This window comes from Schistocerca cancellata, chromosome 1 (genome assembly GCF_023864275.1).
Source record: "Schistocerca cancellata isolate TAMUIC-IGC-003103 chromosome 1, iqSchCanc2.1, whole genome shotgun sequence".
Classification (NCBI taxonomy): domain Eukaryota; kingdom Metazoa; phylum Arthropoda; class Insecta; order Orthoptera; family Acrididae; genus Schistocerca; species Schistocerca cancellata.
Window position 1 is genome coordinate 216,699,643 of NC_064626.1, and position 14,370 is coordinate 216,714,012.

General features: G+C 45.4%; 1 protein-coding gene and 1 non-coding gene across 2 annotated transcripts in view; one reads left to right on the top strand and one right to left on the bottom strand.

The window, feature by feature from the left end:
- The window catches only part of LOC126165291 (uncharacterized), a 380,023-nt gene that overhangs the window by 354,703 nt on the left and 10,950 nt on the right, over window positions 1-14,370 (bottom strand). Inside the window, exon 2 of the mRNA XM_049920310.1 lies at window positions 47-226. Within this exon, the coding sequence (XP_049776267.1) occupies window positions 47-226 (180 nt within the window). The remainder of the gene's footprint in view (window positions 1-46; window positions 227-14,370) is intronic.
- Trnat-ugu (transfer RNA threonine (anticodon UGU)) lies at window positions 3,076-3,150 on the top strand. The gene has a single exon. It is a non-coding gene; the product is annotated as a tRNA-Thr (tRNA).

A 14,370-nucleotide genomic window follows, 5' to 3' on the forward strand; every position in this document is an offset into this window, starting at 1 on the left:
GTCGCTATATTCTGGGTATACCGTGTGGCAGAAAATTTTTACTTACCTCTGCTGTGAGCCTCATCCAGTAATCTGTCGAAGTCTTCCATAGTACCGAACATTGGGTCTATCTCTCTGAAATCTGCGATGTCGTAGCCGTTGTCCGCCATGGGCGATTTGTAGATAGGGGACAGCCATATCGCTGCCACGCCGAGGTTCTTGAGGTATTCGAGCTTCTCGATGATACCTGGGGATAAAATAGATATAAAAGACTCATTTGCATCAACGTTTGTGTCTTGTTAAAAATGAAAGACATTCAAACTTTTTTTCATTTGCATTAATTTTGTTGTAAAGCAATTGTCGATTTAATAGGTCGGTACAATGAAAAGTTGTTTCAGCCATTTGTTACTATTTGATAACCTAGCATGTCGAAACGAAATTTGCAACAAAATAAACACTATTAGAGCACCTCCATTTAACATGTTAGTAATCCAAATTGGGAATTTGGTAATTTGTGGTAAGTATTATGGGACCAAACTGCTGAAGTCATCGGTCCCTAGGCTTACACACCACTTAATCTAACTTAAACTAACTTACGCTAAGGACAACACATACATCCATGCCCGAGGGAGGACTGGAACCGCCGACGGGGGGGAACCGCGCGAACCGTGGCAAGGTGCCTCAGACAGCACGGCTACCCCACGTGGCAACGATCCAGAAACGTATTATTGTACCAAGGAGCAATGAAAGGAATCCGTAATAATATGGAATGTTTTATTTCACTGCAAGATTTAGTGTGAGGTATGCCATATCTGAAAGGAAGGTAGCTTTCGCAGTTATGTTCTTCAAGTAAAAAACTGACTAAAAGGAACAATTACTGATAAACGACATCTGTAACACATCGATGTATGAAATTATCGTGAACTGTAGACAAAGAAGTTTGTTTCCTACGCAGCTATGAGTGTAAACGATTGTATAATTAAAAACTAAATGTTCAGGTAAGATTCACAATCATACATGATCTGGGGAACTAATTTGGACTCCTACGAGATGTGGATGCCTATATGAGTCCTCTTTTGCTGAAATACGGAAACAGACTGAGGCATTGCTTCCACAAGAGAGCAGGTCCCAGAAAAAAAAGAACAGAGTAGCCGAGCCGAGCAAAATTTTCCGGATGACCACAGTTGGGAAATACACGGTAATGAAGCTATGGCCATATATAGGCAGCCAGCAACAACAAATGGGCAAAAGTGTGTGCTCTTAACCTGACTTACCCCAGCTAATACATATTACGACGTTTGTGGAGAAAGCAAATCTTCTGTATAGGAACCAGCGTACAGTCGCCAAAATGTAAAATGCAACTAGCTCATTTTGTCTGCAAGATCAGAAAGGGAGTAGATATTGGAGCCCATGTTGAGGCTATGTTTCTCGACTGAAATCACTCGATGCATTTCCGCACTGTCGCTTCCTGAGTAAAATACTAGCATATCGATTATCGGACGGGCTTTGTGACCAGTTGATAACTGGTGCGATGTTCAGTTATTGAATCATTAACTTCACAGTTACAGGCTTTCGAAAAACATCGACTGCGTTGAGCAAAAATAAGACAACACGTCGTTCGTAATAGTACGAAATCATCTGGCGTAGAAGTGACTTCGGGGTAACACTAAGGGAGTGTCATAGGGCCACTTCATGTTTACGGTGTACAAGGGATGTAACAAAAATATATCGAAAATCTTCGAGTGGTTGTGCAGGAAGAATTAAGGATCAAGTTGAGGACGGAATGCCACGTCTGGGAACACCATTGCCGGCCGAAGTGGCCGTGCGGTTCTTGGCGTTGCAGTGTGGAACCGTCAGACCGCTACGGTCGCAGGTCGAATCCTGCCTCGGGCATGGATGTGTGTGATGTCCTTAGGTTAGTTAGGTTTAACTAGTTCTAAGTTCTAGGGGACTAATGACCTGAGAAGTTTGAGTCCCATAGTGCTCAGAGCCATTTGAACCATTTTTGAACACCATTCAACGAGGCTACAGAAACTTATAGCTATGGGGGAAAACGCTTGCCTCTAGGCCACCCCTACCACAGCAAACGGGAGTCATGACGCTGATGGACCGCAGACTCAGTCCCTCGCACTTGTGCTTACAGCGTTCAGGAGGTTAAGTGGCGCATAATGCGGCAATTCCTGCCACAATAGCACTGCATAGACCGCTAATCGCAACGGAGAAAGAGGCGTCAGAGTTACAACGCAAATTTCCTGGTCCAGCAGCATGCGATCTCCTTTGTGTCGCAGTAGGATGACGGATCCGGGCAAGAGAGTTCCAATCGGCAGTTTGTTCCTCGAGATACTCTTCACAAGCACTTGAAGTTCGTCATAATATTTTTGTTGCAACCTATATAAGTAATCTGATCGATAAAGTAGAATACTCCGAGTGGCTATTAGCGGAAGATAATTGTAGTACTAGGAAAGGTGCAACGGCCAAAAATTGTTAATTAGAATTACATTAATGCCTTCAACTGCTGACTGGCGTTGTATATATATCAACGGGGACAGGTGAAAATGTGTTCCCCGGGCGGGACTCGAAGCAGGATCTCCTGCTTACATGGCAGACGCTCTATCTATCTTTTCAGTTTTTTTATTACAGAGGGTAGCTAAACCCTCTGACCGAACACGCTGAGCTACCGTGCCGGCATCCATCTGCGCCACCGAGGGCACATCTCGCACACGCCTCCCCTGAAACCCACGTTCTCACCTTGTACGTCCACACACTACATTCTTAGTGTCCCACCTCAACACACTCATTACTGGTGGAAGACATTCTTACCAAGTCCCGTAAGAGTTCGGGGAATATATGTGCATCCGCACAGAAGAAGAAGGTCATGGCCGGTATCGCCAGAACTATATACTATATGGATATGGTGTCTGTTCTTTCGGACATGTCCGAAATAACAGACACCATTGATGACCTGCAGCTGTCTAGAACGAAAATTAGAATTATATTAATACGTTCAGCTGCTGACGGGCGTTCATATATATCAACGGGGACAGGTGAAAATGTGTGCCCCGACCGGGACTCGAACCTGGGATCTCTTGCTTACGTGCCCTCGGTGGCTCAGATGGATAGAGCGTCTGCCATGTAAGCAGGAGATCGCGGGTTCGAGTCCCGGTCGGGGCACACATTTTCACCTGTCCCCGTTGATATATATCAACGTCCGTCAGCAGCTGAAGGTATTAATATAATTGTAATTTTCGTTCTAGACAGCTGCAAGTCATTAAAGAGGCTTACCATCCCCATATAGCAAAAAATGGTAGTTAAAGGCAGAAAAGGTTTCAGAGGAACGACGCTTTGTACAGGGATTGACAGCTAATCCGTAGTATAAGCAAATGCAACATCTGCTCTCAAACAGACGAAAACACTACTGAACTGCACCATTTGCGATAAATCACTGAAGAGAATCACATCAGTAAAATACTTAGTAACTTGGATTGATCCTCTGTAGGAATATAAAGTGGAGTCAAGTCAAACTACTTGTTTCACAACGGACGCCAGAGAATCAGTAGTGAAATTTCAATCAAATGTAATTCATCCGCGAAATGCTCGTCAGTGCTTATGAAAATGCTCTTCATACGCCACTGGTAGAAACTACAAGGAAGCGTCGCCTACCAAGGATACGTTCGTTAACGGAAGACTCAGGTCACATATTACTACCTCCGGCGTAATACTCAGGGAGTGACGCCCATGGAAAAATCAGGGAAATACATGATGGGAAAATCAGCGAAATAGGGACTCATAAAGAGGCTTACCGACAGACCTTGAAGTGGCCGGAACTGACAATACTGCATTTATCATCAACACAGCAACAAAAAAGCATGCATAGTGATATATCCGGACAGTCACGGAGACAAAATCTTTTCTTTTTCGTCAGTCCTCTGACTGGTTTGATGCTGCCCCCCTCCAAGTGTTTCTCTCTTGTTTCAAATTCTTCAAGTCAGAGTGGCACGTGCATCCTACATCCACTCCAATCTCCGTCTTCCCCAGCTATTTTTATCTTCTACCTGTCCCCTTAGTAACATGTAAGTTATTCCTTGATGTCGTAGCACATGTCCTGTCATTCTGTACTTTCTTCTTGCCAGTGTTTTCCTTACGTTACTTTCTTCGCCGATTCTGCGCAGAATGCTTCATTCATTATCTTGTCACTCCAACAACTTAAGCATGTTTACTTCATCACAGTTCTCTTGATGCTGGGAAACCAGATCGTAACCAGAGATATAATAAATAACTGCTTTCAGATCTATGATAAGCATAATACCTCTGTGAAGTTCTTGACAGAGACTGTTTCACAAATACAGCGCACGAATAGAAGGACCGATTGATCGAAGTAGTAAAAAATGTGGATAATCTGTTACATGTTCAGGAGCAGTACAAGGGAAACGAATCAATATTCCTTGATGTGGCAGCCTCACTTTTCATTTTACGATGATTCTTCCCTGATTGGTATTTTAGAATCAAGACACAATTTGTTGGTTTTTCTTTGCATTTAATTTCTTATATTTGTATATGAACGTACACTGATGGGTCAAAACTTCATAACACCGCCTCACTGAATGCCACTTCGATCCAGGAGGACGTATAAGCAAGTGAAGTGTATGAGTAGAGGAGAGACAATATGGAATCATTGCAGCGACGATACGGGCCCAAGTGGTGAAATCCACTGATATAAGCGACTTTGAGAAAGCGCTGATTGTTATGAACTGGGGCCTGGTAACGAACATATAAAAAAAAGCGAAGCAGGATTGCTGCTCGCGTGCTATAGTAAGTTGATGTTTTCGGCACCAAATTCACCTGTTCTGAATCCGATGGAACACGTCCCTGGAGATCTCATTACAGAGTACAGTGCTCATGTAGTCACAAGTGTTTCAGCGCACTTAGTTGAAGATGGGACTTCACAGCACGCAACCCCAACGTCTTCGCACGTTGACCGACGAACATCGTCAGTTACGGTTTCAGTGGGCTTAGAAGCATCGAGATTCGACCAGGTAGCAATGTAAATGTGTTGTTTGGTCGGATGAATCACATTTCTTGATACACCAAGTCGATGGTCGTCTCCGGAGACGCTGTCATCCAGGCGGACGGTTGCTCGGAAGATGCACCATCCTACGGATGCACGCCTGTGGGGACAGTAGTATGCTAAGAGGGATATTCAACTCGGCTTCCATGGGACCTGTGCTAGTAATCGAAGGCACCGTGAAAGGTGAGGATTACGTCAGTACTGTTACGGACCACCTGTATCCCATTTTATTTAGTGTTTTCCACAACAGTGATGGGATCTATATTCACATCCACGTCTATACTCTGCGAACCACCGTGAATTGCATGGCAGAGCCGGTACCTGAAACTTTGTCGCCATAGTTTACGCCTATCATCAAGAGTCAGCCAGTTCAGTTTCTTCAGCATCTCTGTAACACTCCCCCCTGGAGCAAAGAAACCTGTCACCATTCGTGCTGACATTCTCGGTATTTGTTCAATATCCCATGTTAGTCCTACCTGGTACGAGTCCCACACACTTGAACAACATTACAAGATGGATCGCAAGAGTGGTTTGTAAGCTTTCTGCTTTGTAGACTGATTGCACTTCCCCAGTATTCTACCAATAAACCAAAGTCTACCACCTGCTTTATCCACAATTCCACTCCATACGAACTGTTACATTCAGGCACTCGTGTGTTTTGATCTATTCCAACTGTGACTCATAGATACTCCGCTTTTTCGTTTCGTGAAGTGTACATTTTACAGTTCTGAAAATTTAAAACAAGTTACCAATCTTTGCACCAATTTCAAATCTCATCAGATCTATCTTAATATTTATGCAGCTCCTTTCAGACAGTACATCAATATAGATAAAGGCACCATCTGCAAAAAGTCTGAGGTTACTATTAATATTGTTCGCAAGGTCGTTAATATACTACATGAACAGCATGGTTCCCAACACACTTCCCTAGGGCACACTCGAAGTTACTTCAACATCAGACGATGACTCTACATCCAAGATAAGACTCTGCGTCCTCCCTGCCAAAAAGTTCTCAAAGCAGTCACAAATTTCACTTGATACCCCATATGATCGAACATTTGACAATAACCGTAGGTGTGATACAGAGACAAATGCTGCTCGGGAACCAGGAAACATTGCATCTACCTGTCACCTTTGATCTGATACCTTCAGTATGCCATGTGAGAAAAGTGCGGGCTGGGTTTCACAAAACCGCTGTTTTCGAAATACATGCTGCTTGGCATGGTGGAGGTCATTCTGTTCAAGATACCTCATTGTGTTTGCGCTTAGAATATTCTACAACAAATCGATTTCAAGAATACTGGATGGTGATTTTGTGAATGTGATAGAGATTCCGAGGCCCCCTGAAGCTTTGTTCGGTTTTAACGATTTCAACACTTCTGACACTAATACCTATTTCACTTACCTTTTCAGTAGTACGAGTGTTAAACTGGGGCAACTGTTCTGGGTTTTCCCTTGTAAAGGAACGTTCGAAAACGGAGTTAAGGATTTCAGCTTTTGCTTTGGTACCCTCGTTTTTATTTCCTGTCTCATTCACTAGGGACTGGACACTAAGTTTGGTCCACTAACAGCCTTTACATTAGTTCAGAGTTTCCTTGGGGTTTTCAAAGATCTTTTGACAATGTACTGCCACGGTAATCGTTGAAGGCATGCATTGCTCTCCTGACAGTAAAACGTGTTTCACTCAGATTACCTCTATCTGTGACCCTATGTGTTGTTTCATACCTAATGTGCAGTAGTCTCTCTTTCTTTAGAAACATCTTCCAGCTTTTGAGCCTCAAGGCCGGAACGGTGATACAGTGTGTTGATGAGTCTGACGGTGAACTCAGGTTGATAGCTTGACTATCAAGTTCACCTTATCAGAATCCGATGGACCACATCTGGGACGCTATCACGCACTAGCTTCGCGTCCGAACACCGCCGGCCCCTAATGTACGGGTATTGCAGGGCCTGGTGCGTATACATTCCTTTTCATAGCAAGGCCGCTTTGGTGGTCATCCGCGGCACCCTCACAAAACAGTGGTCCGTGGACGATATTCAGCGCCCGTTTTGTTGCCCTTCATGGCAAGTCATCGTGCTCTTACATTTCAGCAAGATAATACCCGCTCACATACAGCGAGAGTTTCTACTACATTTCTTCGGTCTTGCCAAACTCTGCCCTAATATGTAAGGTTGCCAGATCTCTCCCCAGTTGAGAACGTTTCGATCCTTATGGGCATGGCCTCCAACCAGGTCGGGATTTTGACGATCTACACGCGAAATCGACAGAATTTGGTACAATATTCCTCAGGAGGTCACGCAACAACTCTGCCAGTCAATGCCAAGCCGAATAACTGCTTGTATAAGGACCAGAGGTGGACCACTAAGTTACTGACGTCCTCAATTTGTAAAGCTCTTCCCCTTGAATAGCCAGCAAGTGTGGCCGAGCGGTTCTAGGCGCTTCAGTCAAGAGTCGCACGACCGCTACGGTCGCAGGTTCGAATCCTGCCTCGGGCATGGATGTGGGTGATGTCCTTGGGTTAGTTAGGTTTAAGTAGTTCTAAGTTATAGCGGACTGATGACCTCAGATGGTTCAAATGGCTCTGAGCACTATGGGACTTAACTGCTGAGGTCATCAGTCCCCTATTACTTAGAACTACTTAAACCTAACTAACTAAAGGACGTCACACACATCCATGCCCGAGGCAGGATTCGAACCTGCGACCTTAGCAGCAGCTCCGTTCCAGACTGTATTGCCTAGAACCGCTCGGCCACTCCGGCCGGCGACCTCAGATGCTAAGTCCCATAGTGCTCAGAGCCATTTGAACCTCTTGAATAAATCACCCATTTTTTCTCAAATTATGTGTACATGTACGTCATGTCTAATGATTTCCGTCTCATTCGGATAATTCCTATATGTTATGTCGTTTTTTGTCTTCGAGTGCATATGAAAACTCGACAGTTCAGTTATTTTGAAAACGAAATTTTAGAATCTTGTCCTCCATCTTCAGTGGGTAAATTTCTGAAGGGGTCTATGGTTTGGACAGGAGAGCCCTGACAAGTTGAAAATTGGAAATGATTTCTGAACCGTCATAACTATGACATCTCGCTCTATGATAGCTCTCGTATTAAAGGAAAACATGGAAAAGTTGTAATGCACTGTTGACTGGGACACCCAGATGGGTAGATGCAATCAGCGAATCGGAATGGGTTTTCTTCCCCCGCACATAACGGCCTCTCTCCTAGCGCTGTATGACAATTGCTTCTCAAATGCGAGTCATTGTTGAGGGTATGCAATTACAATGGCTGTAAAAAGGAAGATAAACCCGGTGCTGGCAAATAGACTGTTCCTTTCAAACAGCACCCAGGTGGGCCGTCCAACAGTCGGATCACCATCAACTGTGTCACATACATTCAGTTAACGAGAGAATTTTGGAATTTAATCCAGGGCATTGGCTCAAAGTCTGGTGGTCAGGAATCTTTCGTCACCACTGCTCCGCTTCTTGGTGATCAAATACGGTCCGTAAAAATATGTTCCATCTTCATGAGGACTAGAAGCAGTTAACTCCGAATTCAAATGGTTCAAATGGCTCTGAGCGCTATGGGACTTAACATCTGTGGTCATCAGTCCCCTAGAACTTAGAACTACTTAAACCTAACTAACCTAAAGACATCACACACATCCATGCGTGAGGCAGGATTCGAACCTGCGACCGTAGCAGTCGCGCGGTTCCGGACTCAGCGCCTAGAACCGCTAGACCACCGCAGCCGTCAACTCCGAATTACTGTACGAGTATTTTAGTTTAAGGGACGTGTGCTGCCTGGTGGTTCGTCGGAGTAATTACATTTTGTTTGAACCGGTCGCAGTGGCATCTGTTTCGTGGCCTGCTCAGTCTCCAGACATGACATCAATGGACTACTTCGTCTGGAGGCATATGAAAAGCCTAGTTTACGAGACTCCGGGCGATGACATGGGTTTCTAGGATTGTCAAAGCCGCGGAAATACGAGGTGCATTCAAGTTCTAAGGCCTCCGATTTTTTTTCTAATTAACTACTCACCCGAAATCGATGAAACTGGCTTTACTTCTCGACGTAATCGCCCTGCAGACGTACACATTTTTCACAACGCTGACGCCATGATTCCATGGCAGCGGCGAAGGCTTCTTTAGGAGTCTGTTTTGACCACTGGAAAATCGCTGAGGCAATAGCAGCACGGCTGGTGAATGTGCGGCCATGGAGAGTGTCTTTCATTGTTGGAAAAAGCCAAAAGTCACTAGGAGCCAGATCAAGTGAGTAGGGAGCATGCGGAATCACTTCAAAGTTGTTATCACGAAGAAACTGTTGCGTAACGTTAGCTCGATATGCGGGTGCGTTGTCTTGGTGAAACAGCACACTCGCAGCCCTTCCTGGACGTTTTTGTTGCAGTGCAGGAAGGAATTTGTTCTTCAAACCATTTTCGTAGGATGCACCTGTTACCGTAGTGCCCTTTGGAGCGGAATGGGTAAGGATTACGCCCTCGCTGTCCCAGAACATGGACACCATCATTTTTTCAGCACTGGCGGTTACCCGAAATTTTTGTGATGGCGGTGAATCTGTGTGCTTCCATTGAGCTGACTGGCGCTTTGTTTCTGGATTGAAAAATGGCATCCACGTCTCATCCATTGTCACAACCGACGGAAAGAAAGTCCCATTCATGCTGTCGTTGCGCATTAACATTGCTTGGCAACATGCCACACGGGCAGCCATGTGGTCGTCCGTCAGCATTCGTGGCACCCATCTGGATGACACTTTTCGCATTTTCACGTCGTTATGCAGGATTGTGTGCACAGAACCCACATAAATGCCAACTCTGGAGGCGATCTGTTCAACAGTCATTCGGCGATCTCCCAAAACAATTCTCTCCACTTTCTCGATCGTGTCGTCAGACCGGCTTGTGCGAGCCCGAGGTTGTTTCGGTTTGTTGTCACACGATGTTCTGCCTTCATTAAACTGTCGCACCCACGAATGCACTTTCGACACATCCATAACTCCATCACCACTTGTCTCCTTCAACTGTCGATGAATTTCAATTGGTTTCACACCACGCAAATTCAGAAAACGAATGATTGCACGCTGATCAAGTAAGGTAAACGTCGCCATTTTAAGTATTTAAAACAGTTCTCATTCTGGCCGCTGGCGGTAAAATTCCATCTGCCGTACGGTGCTGCCATCTCTGGGACGTATTGACAATGAACGCGGCCTCATTTTAAAACAATGCGCATGTTTCTATCTCTTTCCAGTCCGGAGAAAAAGAATCGGAGGCCTTAGAACTTGAATGCACCTCGTAGTACGCAACACTCCATTTTGAGTGTGTCAGTTGATGGTGCGTTGCTGTACACACTACTGTGATCATGGAGATCGACTTTTGAACAACCTTCATCTTCATCTTCGTACATACTCCGCAAGCCATCGTATGGTGCGTGGCGGAGGGTGCCTGATACCGCTACTAGTCATATGCCTTCTTGTTCCACTCGCAAACAAACCGAGAGAAAAACGACTGTCTATATGCCTCCACACGAATTCAAATTTCTCCTATCTTATGTTTGTGGTCCTTACGCGAAATCTAAGTTGGTGGCAAGCCACCTTCCAATTCCATTTCTCTAAATTTTCCGCGGAAAGAACGTTGTTTTCCGTCCACGGTTTCCACTTGATTTCACGAAGCTCCTCCGAATACTCGCGTGTTCATCGAACCTAACGATGACAAATTGCTTCGACGTCCTCCTCTAATTCGACTTCATAGGGGCCCAGACTCTCGAGCACTACTGAAGAATGTACCGTCCCAGCGTCCTATATGCGGTCTCCTTCACAGATGACATATTCGTTCCTAAAACTCTTGCAATAAACCAAAATCGGCCATTCAACTTTCTTATTACAATCCTTTCATGCTCGTTTTCATTTCATATCACTTTGCAACGTTACTCCTAGATACAGCACTAATGGCCATTAAAATTGCTACACCACGAAGATGACGTGCTACAGACGCGAAATTTAACCGACAGCAAGAAGATGCTGTGATATGCAAATGATTAGCTTTTCAGAGCATTCACACAAGGTTGGCGCCGGTTGCGACACCTACAACGCGCTGATATGAGGAAAGTTTCCAACCGATTTCTCATACACAAACGGCAATTGACCGGTGTTGCCTGGTGAAACGTTGTTGTGATTCCTCGTGTAAGGAGGAGAAATGGGTACCATGACGTTTCCGACTTTGGTAAAGGTCGAATTGTAGCATATCGCGATTGCGGTTTATCGTATCGCGACATTACTGCTTGCGTTGGTCGAGATCCAATGACTGTTAGCAGAATATGGAATCGGTGGGTTCAAGAGGGACATTCGGAACGCCGTGCTGGATCCCAACGGCCTCGTATCACTAGCAGTCGAGATGACAGGCATCTTATCCTCCTGGCTGTAACGGATCGTGCAGCCACGTCTCGATCCCTGAGTCAACAGATGGGGGCGTTTGCAAGACAACAACCATTTGCACGAACAGTTTGACGATGTTTGCAGCAGCATGGACTATCAGCTCGGAGATCATGGCTGCGGTTACCCTCATGCTGCATCACAGACAGGAGCGCGTGCGATGGCGTACTCAACGACGAACCTGGGTGCACGAATGGCAAAACGTAATTTTTTCGGATGAATCCAGGTTCTGTTTACAGCATCATGATGGTCGCATCCGTGTTTGGCGACATAGCGGTGAACGCACATTGGAAGCGCGTATTCGTCATCGCCATACTGGTGTATCACCCGGCGTGATGGTATGGGGTGCCATTGGTTACACGTCTCGGTCACCTCTTGTTCTTATTGACGGCACTTTGAACAGTGGACATTACATTTCAGATTTGTTACGACCCGTGGCTCTACTCTTCATTCGATCCCTGCGAAACCGTACATTTCAGCAGGATAATGCACGATCGCATGTTGCAGGTCCTGCACGGGCCTTTCTGGATGCAGAAAATGTTCGACTGCTGCGCTGGCCAGCACGTTCTCCAGATGTCTCACCAATTGAAAGCGTCTGGCCAATGGCGGCCGGGCAGCTAGCCCATCACAATACGCCAGTCACTACTCTTGATGAACTGTGGTATCGTTTTGAAGCTGCGTGGGCAGCTGTACCTGTACACACCATCCATGCTCTGTTTGACTCAATGCCCAGGCGTATCAAGGCCGTTATTACCGTCAGAGGTGGTTGTTCTGGGTAGTAATCACGTCAGTTCAAGTATAATATATTTGTCCAATGAATACCCGTTTATCATCTGCATCTCTTCTTGGTGTAGCAATTTTAATGGTCAGTAGTGTATTTAACCGACGTGGCTGTGTGAAGCAACACATTACTAATACTGTATTCGAATATTACGGGATTTTTTCCTACTCATCCACATTAACTTACATTTTACTACATTTAGATCTAGCTGGCATCTATCACACCAACTAGAAATTCTGTCTAAGTCACGTTCTTCCCTTCTACAGTCGCTCGACAGCGACTCCTTCCCGCACGTTACAACGCCATCAGCAAACCGCCCCACATTGATCCTCACCCTGTCCGTTATGTCATTTACGTACATAGAGAACGACAGCAATCGTCTCACGCTTCCCTGGTACAGCCCTGAGAGTCTCTTGTCTCTAGGAACACTCGTTGTCGATCGTGTACTGGGTACCATTACGCAAGACGTTATTTGAAGGTAGAGTACTGCGTTTGTTACGTGCTGTATTGTACAGATTTAACACAGTGTGATAAAAGCGTACACATTTCATCTGAGGGCTGTTGTAGTGCTAGCTTTTGTGTGGTTCGTTTTGGTGACTGCTGCCGGTAGAACGCCACCCTTAGGCATGTTTTACCGACACCGACTACGTAGGCGAGAACCTTTGCTGGAGAGTAAGGTCATCAGCAGGTGACAAAGGACAGCTGTTAGCATGCAAGTGTGAGAATTTTCGCGGCAGCCATGATCCACGGCGCTGACCTTAATTCTCGCGTTACGTGTGGGTGACGACACATTGCGCAACTTCCGCGGTCGCCTTCTTAGGTGCTGTTACATCAGTAGTATTCTATGAACCTCACAGAGATGGGTTTCTGTGATGTGTAAGTAAATCAAGAATGCTCCTGGGTGCCTTATATGGCGAGAGGTGGAACATGCAATACTCTCAAGAACATTGTCGAACATGATCGTTTTGTTGGTCTAGGTGTTACGGTGTGGGAAGGCTCAATTGGTTCAAATGGCTCTGAGCGCTATGGGACTTAACGTTTGAGGTCAGCAGTCCCCTAGAACTTAGAACCTAAGGACATCACACACACCCATACCCGAGGCAGGATTCGAACCTGCCACCGTAGCGGTCGCGCGGTTCCAGACTGAAGCGCCTAGAACCGCTCGGCCACACCGGCCGGCTGTGGGAAGGCGTTATGATGCATGAACGTACTGATCTCGAAATATTTCATCTTGGTTCACTAACCGTTCAGTGTTATTGTGACGCTGTAGACCTCTGCAATGCCCATCTTTTCAGGGCTCTAGCCGACTGTGTATCTATTGTTGTGGGTGACAACGCACGACCGTATCAAACAGCACAGGCGAAGTAAGTCTCGCATCGAGAGTGTATTCGGCGCATGGTCTGGCCTGTCTGTTCCCCCAGAGTTAAATTCCATCGACTACGTGTAGGATGCGTTGATGAGACACGACCAGATGGACTAGCGACCATGCATCAGTTGTCAACCGCTCTGGCGGAGGAATGGAAATGACCTACCACAAGAACTGCTTGCCAACCTTCTGGCTAACGTGGCAGCACGTTGCAGGGCATGCAGTGCGGTTCGTTGTGACCACATACCCTATTAAGTACCATGTCCCACCATTTGTAATCTCCAAGCTCCCATCATAAATCGTGGTGACTTCAGCGTAATTTTTGTCTTTGAATAAAAGAGTCATTTCTTTTCGCCTCACAGTTTATTTCCCTCATTTACCTTCGGTACTACACTGAAGTAATTATTTCTAAATATGGTCCAAGTTTCATCTAGTTATGTTACTTAGCAGCGACACATCATGCGAAAGTTACTTTCATCCTCAAGTTTCGCACACCAATGTACGAGGGTAAGTCAATTATTATCCGCAATTTAGTTAAATTTTTGGTTATTTTTGTAGTACTGTCGTTTTACGTTGATGAGCATGCTTTGTTTAAATGTTGTTATATCTTTTCAATTTTCAAGGTGCTAGGTTTCTTATATATGAAGCCTAGAATAAAATGATAAATAAATCGACACCCTAGCTGAAAACAGGTGTTGATATACATCATTGGGGACATGTTGGAAATGTGTGCCACGACCG